Raw genomic sequence first — 14,571 nt, 5'->3', positions numbered from 1 at the left:
TATTTGCTTATATTTCTCATGAAGACGGTTAAAGGAATGCCCCAAAATTTAGTAGTGAAAAGATAAAGGTGCTCTGAAAATGACATGTCTTAACAGATATTTTTTTATTTTGGTTTGGGGTCTGTGTGTGCCTTGTGGTTTGGGTTTCTGTTGTTGTTTTGTTGAGTTGTTTTTAGGAGTTCTCTTCTCCTCCCTTCCTTTATGTTGGGCTGTATTCTCTGATGTTCTTGGAAACTTCACTTAGGCCCACAAAAGGATGTTTTGGAGCTGTGTTCTGCAGCTGTTCATATGTTAGGGAAATGTAGTATTTTCTCTCCAAAAATCTTGGAAGTTTGATTTAAATGCTCCGTTTGGGCATATGGACAGCTCAGACTGAGGTTAATGATAGTCTTGTGTCTGTACAAGGAGATAAAAGAGAGAAAATGTGGCCTTTGAACTCACCATATTCCATTCATGGTCAGGCATGAATCTTCATTTCCTGAGCTTGATTGAAACTGTTGTAAAACTTGCTCTTGAACAACCTTCCCCAAACCAATAAACAAACCAAAAAACCTCCACCTCAGACACACTGAAGACTTTGAATCTCAACTGAGAGCAACTGTTCCTTCTAGATGCCATGAATGTGCTACCCTGTGGTAATAGATACTAGATTTATTTTTGATAACATTTAATTTCAGGGAGATATTCTACGTATGGAAAAAGAGCATCAGGTGTTAAAAGAACAACTTAAAGAAGCACAGGAAAAATATGAACAGTTACAAAGCCGAAACTCGGAGGAAATTGGTGCTTTAGAAGAGCTTCTAAAAAAAAGTGTCGAAGAGACAAAGGTAATATTTTCATCCATGCAACAGTGGGACGGATTGCCATGGCTCACAAGATTGGTTATAATTGATCAACAGTATTTTTGAAACTTGACTCATAGTCCTCATTGCTGTGAAATCTGAAAACCTCCCAATCTGTGTGTCATCTCCCTCCGAACACATTTAGACACACAGGATATTGGTTGCTTCCATCTAGTGGACAGGCAGTGCTTTTGTTTCAATCCGAGAACAAAAAAAGCACTACAGCTGACTCTTCTCTTCTTGATTTGTTGGGTTTGCTACTAGGCTTTATTCCCTTGAAAATGTCTGGGAGCAAGAGGATTAGTCCCCAAAAAAACACTATCAGCCTATTATCACTTTGACTGGATTAATTTTATAGTTAAAGCTGTAAATGCTGCAGGTTACTCATTTGTCTACATGAAAGAATTTTTCCATTTTAAAAATAATAATAAAAAAAATAAATCAGGTGAAACCAAAGCCATCTCTCCCCATGCCCTCTCTTTAATCTTTATTAAGATGGAACCTGTCATTCAATCTCAATTTAATTTTATTTTTTTTTCTTTTCAATGACGTGTTGGAGCAAGTTCATGTACTGCAGTTTGGGAGTTCCTGAGTTGTAGCTTTACCGTTGGCTGCGAGTAGCATATAAGGGATGATGAAGTCTCACATTTGTTTTTTCTGTATGAATATTTCGTAAAAATGTGAGCTCAAAATGTTTTGGGCTGTAAGCATGGCTGTATGCAGGGTGGATGAACTTTTCCAGGGGCATCGTAGGTACTTCTTTAAAAATTTTTTTTGCTTTCCAATGATGCATTGATGCTGCCTGGATTTTTTTTAAGTCGTTATGGCAGGTATAAGACTCACTGCTGTCTTCCTCAGTTAGGAATTGTAACTTCCCAGTTGTTAGTAGTGATACAGCATTATCAGTGCTGATTTTCAGCTGGTCTTCAGTAAGTATTTGTATGTGACATTGTGGAACTGGGCTGCTGCTTTTAGTTGACTGAAACAGGGTTGCAGGTATTCTGACGCCATGTCAATGAGGTGAGCAGATCATTGTGGGAAGGCATTTATGAGTATGTTGCTCGCACTAAATACCTGAACTTACTGTAAAATAAGAACTAGTAAAACTCTGTTAATGTAACTTTCACTGTCTTAGCTTTTGGTCATGTGTCAGTAATCTAATCTAACTTGCATTTGAATAAAATAGTATTTTCAGAAATAACCTTTTCTTATTTTCTGCATTTAGGTATCAAAGAATGAACTGGACTGGCTTCATCAAGACTTAGAAATAAAAGTGAAAAAATGGCAACAGGAGAAAAAAGAAAATCAAGAGAACTTAAAAGCACTAAGGAACACAGCTAAAAAGCATACAGATACCAATGATAGGTATTAATTTTATATACAGATTTACATTACTTTCCCTTTGATTATTTTTTTTAAAGCAACAGTAAATAGAGTTGTTTCTGATAGATTATGGTAAGTTTCAGTACCTATTGACTCCAAGATCCATGCAGAGTGAAAAAGCCAACTTGTTGCCCTGATTATGTCATTCTGAAATGAGCTAAACGCAATTCTTGGATTAGAGCTGCTGTTAACAGGACCTACATAAAATGTTATTTAGGCTTATTAACAAATACTACTCCTTCACTATTTAAGATGTTCCCATGTTTTCCAGAATCCTTTAGATCCACACTGCTTTGTCACTTTTCTCCTTCGTGACTTACCATGGCTTCTGCAGCATGCTCCCTCCACTGCGTTATGATGAGCTTTACATTTTTGTTTCTGTTTTCCTTCTTCCTTCTATTGTACAATCAACCCAACTGAACTCTGGTCTGCATCTATTTTTCTTACATGCTTTTTGCCTGTTCTGCCATGTAGCCCGTCTGAGGGTCATCCAAGGATGCACGTTTCCTTCTTTTCCAGTCCTGTCCCTTCTTTCTCAGATTCAAGTAAAACTGTAAGAACCACATAACTGTATATTTCAATGGTGTTTGTTTTGTTTTTTTTTAACTCATCCTTCACCCTAAAATGGAATTCTGCAGGGCCTTCCTTGGAACTTAAATCAATAATATCAATGTATGAATCCCATCATCCACACCCCACATCCCCACAGTTGCTCCCCTGGCTACAGAGGAGCAAGAATCAAATTCAGTCAACTCCTTCCTCAACAAGCATCCATGACGTGACGTCACTGACGTACCGAAAAATTACATGTATCATTTGATGAATTATTATTGGTAGCTTTTCCCGAAATGTTGTAAGCACTTTAGAAATCTTGAAGTAACCTTAATCATTGGCTGTGTAACAAACTAGATGTTATATCACACTAATAGGCTGAAATATATATTGGTCTGCTTTTGTATTTTGATTTTTTTGCAACTTACAGGTGAACATTTAAAACGGACTGATGAAACTGACTGGCTTAGCAATAACTTTTCTAATCAGATTTGACGATTCCTACTGTATTTTTAATGTTCTTTCTCAGACCTGAGAAGACTTCTGTCCTTGAATGCTGTTGTATTGTCTTTAGTCCAAGGAGTTTGAGCCAAATGTTTCTTGGAAAAATCATTGTCCTGCTTTTATAGTAATTACTGCTTCATTAGGAATACATTAAATGCACTTATAGTGTTAAACAGTATATAAAACATACAGATTGTCACTGCTGCATAATTGGGTCTATGGTTATAGAGGAACATGTCACCTATTTGCTTGTGAACATATATCAGAACAAGCTTAATAAATGTTTGATTACTGTAGGTATTTGAAGACCATTGATGAGAAGGAAAAGCAGTATAATGAATATTTCAATACGTGCCTCGAGACCAGGTAAAACTTGTACCTTCCAGCAACATTTCCATTTTTCTACTGACTTGTCATTACTGGATTTGTCAGCTTCTCTCTGGGTGAAGGTTTAGAAAAAATAAGCACTTTAACCTTTATCTATTATTCTCAGTTAGTTTACATTTACCTATCGTAAGGAAATACTCCTTGATTTTAGATATTTAGAGTAATAAAAATCTGGGTTTTCAAAATACCCTCCTACGTTTCCCTTGATTATATGATAGTGTGTTCTAGGACATGTTAGAAGTTGGGTGTGGTACAGGCACACTGCACTCATTGTTGGGCTTTGGATCTTCACACACTTATAGCCCTAAATGTATATAAGATTATCTAAACATTTTCTAAAAGTTACTCATTTGCACGTAGTATAACGTCAAGGTTTCATTTGCACATACGTTCTTTAGACGTGTGATTGGGCTCAGGACAGTAACACCAGCCTGATGGCTGTAGTCAAACTCCTGTGAGCTTTTTAGGTTGCCCGGTGAAATGTAGTTAAGAAATCCCAGTGTTGTGCCCGTGGAGCCAGCCAGGTACAGTGTGATACTGTACCTGAAGTCACAAGCTGTGCAAAGCAAATGGAGATGTGGTTCCAAAGGAGAGAGAAGCAATAGCTGTAGAAATCCTCTAAAATGCCATAAATTTTAAATACTACTTATTCAAGTATTTACCACCTTTTTATTTCACAGTAATAAACTTGCTAATGATAAAGTAAAATTGGAAGAGCTTATCAAAAAGAGTGAAGATGACTACCAAGAGTGTGTGAGAAGAGCTGTTAAAGCAGAGGTACGGACAAAAAAACCTTAAAACACTTTGCTAGAACTTGGATCGTTTGTGCTGATAGTAGGCGGGGAAGATAACTGAGGAAGCCTTATCTAACAATTTGCTGTTTCAGTAGCATCTAAAATTTTTCATAAGTGTCTATCAAAAGTGTTAATCAAATATTGACGAGCGCTGTTCATGGTGTTATCCTACAGAACTTTGCAGATCATCAAGGTGCTTTACTGTTATTTTAATTTACTGTTATTTTAATACAGTATTAAAAGTGCACCGACTTAGGGGCATATAGTATTATCCCAAACCAAATTCAACTAGTAATTCAGTTTCATACTTGTCCTTGTTATCCATTAGTAAGAATTAACCATAGGAACATAAAAAAATTCCTCATTGAAAGTCATGGTTAGTGAATATATAGCTACTTTCTTATCAGGTAGAATCAAAATGCAACAACCAACTTGAGTGTTTCACCAAAAGGAGGAGACTACTGATAAATACCAAGATTTTTTTTTTTCTAAAACAGTATGTTTTATACTGGAAATGCTTTGAAAATCATGAATAATTCACCCTCCTTAAGAAGGGCTTGAAAGCTGTCTTACCTGCAGTAGGATTTTATAAAAAGTTTAGACTGTTGGTCCATGTTAGTCTTCAACCGTGCAGTATTTAAAGAACTGCCTTAATCACTTGACGTGTGTGTAGATAAATATTTTATTTATTTATTTATATATATATATATATATATATATACGGTAAGTTGCAAATGGAACACTAATGGAAGCTTTCTACTGTCAGTTGAAGTGAATGTAGCCTTTTTGTCCTCCTGAAGGCCTGCCGGGGCTGCTAATTCCACTTGAAATTCCTCACTGTAGGAATTGTGTGTATGTGTTGTACTCTGTATTGTCAAACTATTGTCTCAGATACTTATTAAAATCTATTTTGAGGTTTTATGCTACTGCAGTACTTTTACTGCACTTTCTGGTTTGTTCCACCATTGTTTTGTTACAGATATCAGTACTCAAAAACTGGAAGGAGACTGAAGTATGCAAGCTGAATGGCATAGCTGCCAATGCAGAAGCAAATCTCAAGACACTGAAGTCATTGAGCAGGTATGGAGAATTCACACCAGAAATGTCACTACTACTCATTGCTAAATGCAATTAACTAATGATCATTTAACTAGACAAATGAGTTTTGCTCACAAAGGGATACTGGCCTGAAAGGTGCGTAGAAACATAATAGTTACATAGAAATCAAATTTCTTCTTAAATTACCAAGTCGTGTGATACTTAAGCAGGAGCTTATTCTTCCTTAGCCCGGGAAGATCAGGCTACTGGGAACATCTCAGTTATTCCTGCACACTCTCACTGGGAAAGGGCTGCAATGTAAATAGAAAAGAATGCAAATAAAACTGCTGGGCAGGCAACAACATTGTTTTCTTCCTTAGAAGCAACTAATTTAACCTTTAGTGTTTTACCTTTTTAAGAACTTATGCCGTGTTCCCTTTCCCTGTCTTTATGTTGCTGTAAAATCCTAACATACCTTTGAGGAGTCTGCTTCTAAGGTTGGGTAGGTTCTAAGTACCAGTAATTTAACTGATTTGAACTTAAAACTGCTTGAAGTCTTTAACTGTAGTTTAGTTGGTAGGGGAAGGAACTGCTGTACTAAAACTATTGGTATTAAATAAAAATAACGGGAATGTTGGAGTTTAACTGAAAATCTTGAATACTTCAGCAGCTCAGCTTCAGCAGCACCTAAGTTGAAGTCACATATTGATTCTTGGGAAATATTTATTTCAAATGTAAAGAAACAACTGGAAAAAGTAGAGGTAAGCCTTCATTTCTCTTAACAAGCTTGAAGTTGAACTTTGGGAATTAAACCAGACTAAATACCTTATATAATTTTTCATTCCCTTTTAAAACACCAGTAGCTCATCCTCCAAATACTGAACTGCATTTTTTTAATAACAAAAGAAAGATACAGGTTTAAGTCCAGATTACTTAAGTATATTTAAGCTACTATTAATATATTCAATCTTACAAAGGCAAAGATCTTTTATACACTTGCTTCAAAATTGGATCCCACATTGACAAGTCTACTCTCTTGGTTCTTTTGTATTCTTTGAACTTTAGAAATCCATGCAACTTCTTTAAAAACAACAGAAAGCTCTCTGAAAAGTTAAAATGTAAAATGTCAAGGCTGAATTTTAAGAACTAGAAAGGGTTTTCCAAACCCCTTCAAGCATTAATGCAAGACTTAAATTACTATAGCAAACGGCAGCCTTACGTCACCATTTGAAAGGCCTGGTATATTTGGTGTTCTGCAAAAAAAAGCAGTTGTGTTAATGCCACTTTTAAATAAGGAGCAACTTATAGTTAATGCTGATGTGGAGGATAATTTGTTTTCCTTCTGCAGGCTGAGTATGAAGAAAAAATTCAAAGGGTGAAGAATGGTGTGCGGAACTGCCTCACTAAAACAGAGACTGGGGATCTTCCTGCTCCTCCCAGCGTTATAGTATGTATCTTACATCTGATGGCAGTTTGTTAAGAAGCTCTTTAGGTTTGCATTGGTCTGGCTATCCCTTATAGGACACGTACATAAAGAACTTGAATATATATAGCCTTGAAGATAAAATAATCTGGCTCTCCATAAACCCAGGTGATGTTCAAAAGGAAAAGGTGACTGCACATTAGCGTAATGAAGTCCAGCGAGAAGCACATTCTCAAGTCCTTTCAGAGGCGTAATCTGTTTGACTTTAAAAGGCTTCATATTCTATCTGATTTGGGACCAACATTTTTGTATATTGTGACTTTCCTATAAATCCTTAGGGACAAGGCCCCATTACACCAAACGTGTAACTGATTACAGATACCAAAATCAACTTGCAGTCGTATCTGTTACAAACTAGATGGAGCATAGCCATTTATGGAAGTCAATTTTTAATGACTACATCCCAGATAAATACTATTTAAAACCATTTTCTCAGTGGCCAATAGTTCCATAGATGCTTTGCTCCAATTGTCAGTTTACTTGCCAGCCCTGTGACTGTTCCTGCTGCAGTCATCTCTCAAAACAGGGGAGGTAATTGACCCAGTAAGTGAAAGGCATTCATAGTGCACACACAAACAACATCCCTGAATTCAATGAAGATGCCACATAATTTTTTTAATATATATTTTCTGCAGAAAGTAATTTTTTTTCTTTTATTTGTTTTTGGTATAATTTAGATTCAAGGTTCTGTTCTAATGCTATATATTTATGAGTGTTACTAGAGTTGTACAAGTAATAGTTATACTTGGGCTCTCCTGCGTACCTTTTCTTCCCCACAAAAAGATGGGATGAAAGCCCTTTTCCTCCCTGTTTAGTTCCATTAATTAATCAAACACATTTACAGAGAAGGTAAAATATCATTGCAAAATAGTGTTAAACTAAAGAACACACAGGACAAGAACCTGCAGGTTTGACTATGAAGAAATGCAGAATTTGAGGTCTGTGTGTTAGAAAGCAACCTTCCTAGAGCAGGCGAGTACTGAAACAAATAGCAGTCACGGGGTCAAACAACTAAACTGATTTTAAGGAGTTCTTTCCATTTATGGAAAAGAGTCGTTAGTGCAAAAAGAAGTCTGATGACTGTAGCTGCTGACATGTGTTTCTGGTTAAAAAAAAAAATAAAAATTTCACTGGATTATATATCGATTATATAATCCATTACATGCAGTGAATTCTGTATTTTCAAACCGATAGCACTGATTTAAAGCAGTTGTCTTTCTACCACCAACTTCAGGCTGTACTTTTGTACAACTTACACCTGTCCAACAGCCGTGCAGTCTTCAGCAAAGCAAGAATAAGTTAAAGGAGCAGTTTGTGTATGTGCTCTCCTATTTAATCCTCTTTCAAACAGGTTGTCTATATGTAGTACGTATTAAAGAGCACCTTCTGTGCAATATTTTTACCTACATAAAGCAAATTAAGATAAACGGAAATGGCCAGATGTGTCAGAGTTCATGCTGCAAACGTTTGCGAGTTCTGCTCACAGTATTTTCAATCACCTCTTTTTTTTTTTGTGAAATCTCTTTATTTCCTAGGCAAAACAAGGCAGGCCCCCCGTCAGTGACCCAGCCATCGTGATGTATTCCTCTGCATCTGCACAGCCTAATTTACTGCCTGCATTTTCAAGTTCTGAAGATCCAGGTCCAACAAACGCTTCGCTTAATACGCAGGCAGGAGTGAGCCCAGCATATGCCAATTCTAAGTCTTGTTCTGCAAGTGGTGGGTCAGTGAAAACATGCTCCAAACCTCTGGAAGAATCCTATTCTGATAAAGTTTCAGGAACTTGCCTGTCAGGGATTTCTGGAAGTAATACTCAGAACGTCCAACCAAACCAGAACCTCCGAGATGACTCATCTATACAACAAAGGCCTTCTGGACTTCCAAACAACAAAGTGCTCCCAAAACCATTTGAAAATATTATTGCGCAGCTACAGAGTATATTCCCAAACTATAGCAGGTATGGGTTTTTTAATGCGTGTAATGTTATGCTGGATAACACAAGTTCTGAACATCCAATGATAAAATACAAAAAGAATTGATTTCCTAGTAGGTGGCTTCTATTTCATGAGAACAGTAATAGTAGTTTTTCCCCTCCTATTCAGAGCCATTCCTTAAAAGAATAGATGGATGGTGTTGGCTTACATGGTTTGTTTTTTTTCCAATTAGAACCACCAGCAAATAGAAACAGTAGAATCATAGAATTGTCTAGGTTGGAAGGGACCTTTAAGATCATCTAGTCCAACCATCGACCTAACTCTGATAAAAACCATCACTAAACCATGTCACTAAGCACTATGTCAACCCGTCTTTTGAACACCTCCAGGGATGGTGCCTCAACCACTTCCCTGGGCAGCCCATTCCAATGCTGGATAACCCTTTGAGTGAAAATTCTTTCTGATACACAATCTGAACCTCCCGTGGTGCAACTTGAGGCCATTTCCCCTTGTCCTATCTCCTGTGACTTGGGAGACAAGACCGACCCCCACCTCTCTACAGCCTCCCTTCAGGTAGTTATAGAGCATGATAAGGTCTCCCCTCAGCCTCCTCTTCTCCAGACTGAACAACCCCAGCTCCCTCAGCCTCTCCTCATAAGACTTACTCTCCAGACCCCTCACCAGCTTCGTTGCCCTTCTCTGGACCCACTCCAGCACCTCAATGTCTTTTTTGTGGTGAGGGGTCCAAAACTGGACACAGTACTGGAGGTGAGGCCTCACCAGTGCCGAGTACAGGGGGACAATCACCTCTGAGTCCTACTCACCACGCTGTTCCTGATCCAGGCCAGGATACCACTGACCTTCTTGGCCACCTGGGCACACTGCTGGCTCATGTTCAGCCGACAGTCGACCAACACCCCCAGGCCCTTTTCTGCCAGGCAGCTCTCCAGCCACTCCCCCCATTAGTAGTACTGCATTGTTTGGGTCGGGTTACGATTAAGGTAGCTGGATCCTAGTTTATTCAGAGGTGTTGAAAGCAGGTACTTGCTACAGTTCATTTGACATGTTTGTGTCTTTTAAAAGCTCTGCTGCTGTGAATCAGACAAAAAAAGTTACAGTGTTCTCTAATGCTGGTAACTGCCATAGTATTGCCAGTCAGTAATTGTGTCCTTTTTTTTTTTTTCCCTTCAGTTCATACTTTATTAGCTTCATAAAAGACGTACAGAGACGAAACGGGAATACACTGTCAGGTTTGAGCTCAGATGAGATTCTAAGCAGGGTGACAGAACTCATTCTGGACTGGCAGAACCAGGTACTGCGCTGTTCGGAGCTGCTGCCTTTTCAACGGCGCAGCACAGTCTGGAAAAGAATGCAAACTTCCCTCTGCTGTCAAGCTCTGAAATACCAACTTGCTCAAAATTCTTTTCCAACACCTCTCTAGGCACCAACCTCAACAGGGAGACCTGTGACATCGGTATCCGCCGCTTCACCAGCGCAGGCTGGAGCTCGGAGTCGGGACGTACCGGCAGGAGAAAACGTGCCCAGCCCACCCAAAGGGAGATCCGCACAGAAAAACCCCTCGAGTAAAAATCCATCTCAGCCCAATCCCCAGCCCTGGGGAAATGTTGGAGCAACACCTAAATCTAAATGGAAAAAAGTAAGTTCTCCACTCTTGCAGTTAATGTGAAGTGATTGTCATGTATGTATTTCCAAGAAATGAAATAATCGAAGTAGTGCTGAAAAAAATAATCGACTTGTTCATTTTTTGTATAAAAGCTTGGTTAAAATGTATATATTATATAAATATATATAATATGTACTTTTACCTATTTATTATTGCTCGCTTTCAAGTAACTTAACATTTTCTGCGTAGGCCTCCAGCGATGATCCCTGCATAATATGTCATGATGAGCTAAGCAGAGACTCCTGTGAACTCGAGTGTGGGCATCGTTTTCACAGAGAAGTAAGGATTTTTGTTCTTGGCACTTGGGTGCAAACGTTTACAAACTCTAGTCAGTTACTCCACTGTTTCACGTTCTAAAAGTCACCTTCCTCCCCCTTACCCTTCGGTGTTTAAAGAACAGTCCACTTTTACATCCTTTGTACACAAAGACTTGCTATATGTGCACTCTTACGGTGTCAGAAAGTTTCTAGTTTTAGATTTTTTAACTAAAATGATAATTCACTATAAACCCTACATTTGCCACCTGATAGCATGTATTGCATGTAGTAAGAAAGTCAGAATTATGTTAGAATAACTTGATACTTCTGTCTGTGACCTTTTCCATTACCTTACCTGGGGATTTGTTATTGCAGAATAGGTGTAAGTGTAAATTCATCAGCATCAGAATTGGAGAAAGTTTTCCAACTGCAAATTTTAGTATAGAACATGTTGGAAAAATTGCTATTAGTGACAACTACTACCATATGTAAGCTGAATTCTTTACACCAGACTTTGTTTCCTCAACCCCATCTTTCCACTCTTGCAGTGCATTAGAACATGGCTTAAGCAACATTCCAGTACCTGCCCAATCTGCCGCGTCCACGCTCTGCTCCCAGAAGACTTTCCTGAACTTCCTGCACGGAACAAATACACCTAAACCTTGTTTTATTTCAACACGTTACAGCAAGATGCAAAGTAGCTGCAGAATAACCACCGTAATAAGGAACAGTAAACGTGATGCTTAGAAAGAGACAGAACCCTGTTTTTATAGAAAATGGTAGTAGGACTTAGACTTACTCAGTATTTTAACACTTGATTCTGCACCTGCAGAATCAGGGTAGTGCTCTCCCAGATGCAGCAGTTGTCCTGTCCTGCCTAAACGTGCAAAGCCCATGGAGTTCAGAGGCCAGCAGCACCCAAAACCAGCAGGGTTATTTCGGCCAAGGGATATTTAATCTACTCTATCTAATTTTCTCACAGGCTGGTGCATAATTCCTGTAAAGCAGGGGGTTTCCTTCAGTGCTTACACCACACTGAAAATAAATTCTCATGTCAGACAAGTAGGTGACCTGAATGACAGACGCAGAATTTGGAACAGCCGAGACATTGCCTTCCTCGGGCATAAACAATTACAGTGTAACTGCAGGATTCAAATCGGGCTTGTTGTGATCATTCTGAATGCAGTTCATATCATTGTAGCTCCTTTCTCTGCACAAATCCATAGCTAATAATTCAAATGATTTAAAGAATCACTTTCGGTAATATTTTGAAGTATTTATGCGATTCTTTCCCTTTGTCTATCGAGCTGGAATACTCTGGCTCAGTTCTCTCATCTTGAAATCCGGTTTGAATTTCCCTCATCGTTGGAGAGGTTTGTTTCTATCAGAATTACAGGACTTTTATTTTTAACGAAGCAACACTGCGTCTGTGTTCAGTGCTTGGATGTTCACCAACAGCATGAGGTACAGAATACAAACAGCTGGAAGAAAAGTTATCCTCCTGCTTTAAAAGTCTGGGCTTGCCAGAGTAACCTCCATTGCTGCAAAATTCATCTCAAGTAGGCAGCAGGCCAGGAGGAGAGCACTTAGAGCTTAACCACTCTGAAACTTGAGGGTGACTGTTGTTTGGATACAAGCAGTATCAAATTGATTATACAAGATTAAGTTAGATAATTCCAGGGATCATTTGTTCCCCCAAATGACTATGTATCCTCCAAATGAAGTTTTAAACTATTTTGTGATTAATCCGTATATTCATTGGTACTTGGATCAAAATTAAAATTACTCCTGCAGCTGATTTGGTTTTCTTGTGTAATATTTTTGCTGAGTTATTGGTGAGCAATTTACTGTATGCTGGAGAGCTAGGGCACCTTCTGCCTGAAGAAAGAGGGGCTGCGCTGCTCAGTGTTACAGCACTTGCCTCTCTCTGCTGCCCTGATGTTCTTGGGGTGGGAGACACATGTATATACATATATATACATACCTCATCTTCTCAGCTTTTCCCAAAAGCAGCCTCAGATTCCGTTCCAGAGCAGAGGTATCCTTGACCTGCTCAGCAGTGCCACAGTTGATGGTGTTCTCCAAATAGAACATAAGGAGCCCTGAGGTAAGAAAGGCAGGCTGGCTGGGGGAGACCTAAGGAAGCACTTACTGGTAATGCACTGCACTGCTATTTACATAGACTTGCTTGCTGTCAGACAGTCTTATTTTTCCTATAGGCACAGCACAGACAGGACCCCCGGTTCCCAGATAAGCAGGATGGATTTGGCTCCATGTTCCTTTTCTCTTCTCTGACTTGGGTAAGCTGGAAGGATTTTAGTGATTCCTTTAAAAGGGAGGCCCCGGAGCAGGCATCCCCCGGCCCATTACTGCAGCGGGAGAGGCTGCACCAAGGTCCATCTCTCCCAGTAACTTTGGAGGCGGAGGCGACAGCGCTGCTTCGAGCGGCAGGGGGCGCTCTTGTCACGTCGTGTAGACCAGAAAGAGCAGCTTCCGCTTCCCAAAAACCATCCTGTGTGATTTCCTGATATTACAGAAGTGTTAAGTTCTAGTAAAGAGCTTTTTTTTTTTTTTCCCCCACAAGACATTGAAATAAGAATTTCCGATGTTTATTCCTAAAATACAGATGATGCAGAACTAGGGCCAAACCTAGAATTATATTTTCCTGCTTGGCAATGCTGCTGGATAGAGCTGAAGGAAATTATTTTTTGGCAGTTTTCTTAATTGTCTTTTCAGGTTGTCATCTCTACACTTATAGTTTATATAACACTTAGCCTGCCTCCACCCCATGTAATAGGGTATGGAAAATTCACAATTAGAATGAAAGTAGGGCTCTTCTGTTTACTTAAAACAGTATCAAAGTTTATTACCTGCTTGTGTTGGGAAGGTTATTTCTTGCTGAAAGTTTTCCTACATCGTTCCTTTAAGATGTATAGTTACAAACACATTAATGTATTTACTTTAACTCATTCCTTTCCTGGCTTTTACATTTTTACTTGAACAAGTGACAGTGTTAACCCATCTAATTGAAAAGATTGACTGTGTCCCTTGGAATGGTTATTCATATAATGACAAGTCGTGTCCTAAAGGCACAAGGTGCCACAGCATAGAAGTTTTTCAATGCAGTTTTTCATAGAATCATAGAATGGTTAGAGTTGGAAGGGACCTTAAAGATCACCTCATTCTATTCCCCCTGCCATGGCCAGGGACACCTCCCACTAGCCCAGGTTGCTCAGCCCCATCCAGCCTGGCCTCAGCAGAGCCTGCCCTCCGACACAGCAGTGCTGCTGGGGGCACAACAGACCTTTTTTTCCACTTTAAAATTGAGCTGTGGAAGCCTTATAAGCAGGAAGATGGTATAACGCATAGAATAAGTATATTCTCAAGTTAAAAGCTTTTGCCTGCTCTTTTTCATTGCTACTTTACACCAATAGCAAAGACCAAGTAAGAGCATTGTTTTTCTAATCCAGGGGAGAGCCTAGAGAAAAACCACAGGCAAAACAGCTTCAGTCTAAGCATTCCTCCAATACAGATCCATATTCCTGATTTGACCAAAATACACTTGGTGTTATTTCACATCATTATTCATTTCACATTCATCTTACACTATTCATCCCACACCACCACCTCGCATTGGTATAGCACCATTTATTACACCTTCAAAGACAGTATTCAGTATATTACAGGTCCCATACCCTCCCCCCCAGTATATA

General features: G+C 39.1%; 1 protein-coding gene across 4 annotated transcripts in view; it reads left to right on the top strand.

Moving 5' to 3' along the window:
• The window catches only part of TTC3 (tetratricopeptide repeat domain 3), a 63,477-nt gene extending 50,821 nt beyond the window's left edge, over positions 1-12,656 (top strand). For 3 of the 4 annotated variants that reach the window (XM_014938192.1, XM_014938190.1, XM_014938191.1), the window contains exons 35-46: positions 678-827; positions 2,068-2,207; positions 3,579-3,647; positions 4,349-4,445; positions 5,442-5,542; positions 6,168-6,261; positions 6,849-6,947; positions 8,519-8,940; positions 10,109-10,229; positions 10,359-10,574; positions 10,791-10,880; positions 11,407-12,656. In XM_014938192.1, the coding sequence (XP_014793678.1) occupies positions 678-827; positions 2,068-2,207; positions 3,579-3,647; positions 4,349-4,445; positions 5,442-5,542; positions 6,168-6,261; positions 6,849-6,947; positions 8,519-8,940; positions 10,109-10,229; positions 10,359-10,574; positions 10,791-10,880; positions 11,407-11,517 (1,710 nt within the window). In that variant the 3' untranslated portion in view covers positions 11,518-12,656. The remainder of the gene's footprint in view (positions 1-677; positions 828-2,067; positions 2,208-3,578; positions 3,648-4,348; positions 4,446-5,441; positions 5,543-6,167; positions 6,262-6,848; positions 6,948-8,518; positions 8,941-10,108; positions 10,230-10,358; positions 10,575-10,790; positions 10,881-11,406) is intronic. The other variant, XM_014938193.1, reaches the window with a different exon arrangement.
• Positions 12,657-14,571: the final 1,915 nt, after the last annotated feature.

The sequence above is a fragment of the Calidris pugnax genome, unplaced genomic scaffold (genome assembly GCF_001431845.1).
Source record: "Calidris pugnax isolate Ruff unplaced genomic scaffold, ASM143184v1 scaffold25, whole genome shotgun sequence".
NCBI classification, from domain to species: Eukaryota; Metazoa; Chordata; class Aves; order Charadriiformes; family Scolopacidae; genus Calidris; species Calidris pugnax.
This window is presented reverse-complemented; position numbering and strand designations above follow the sequence as displayed.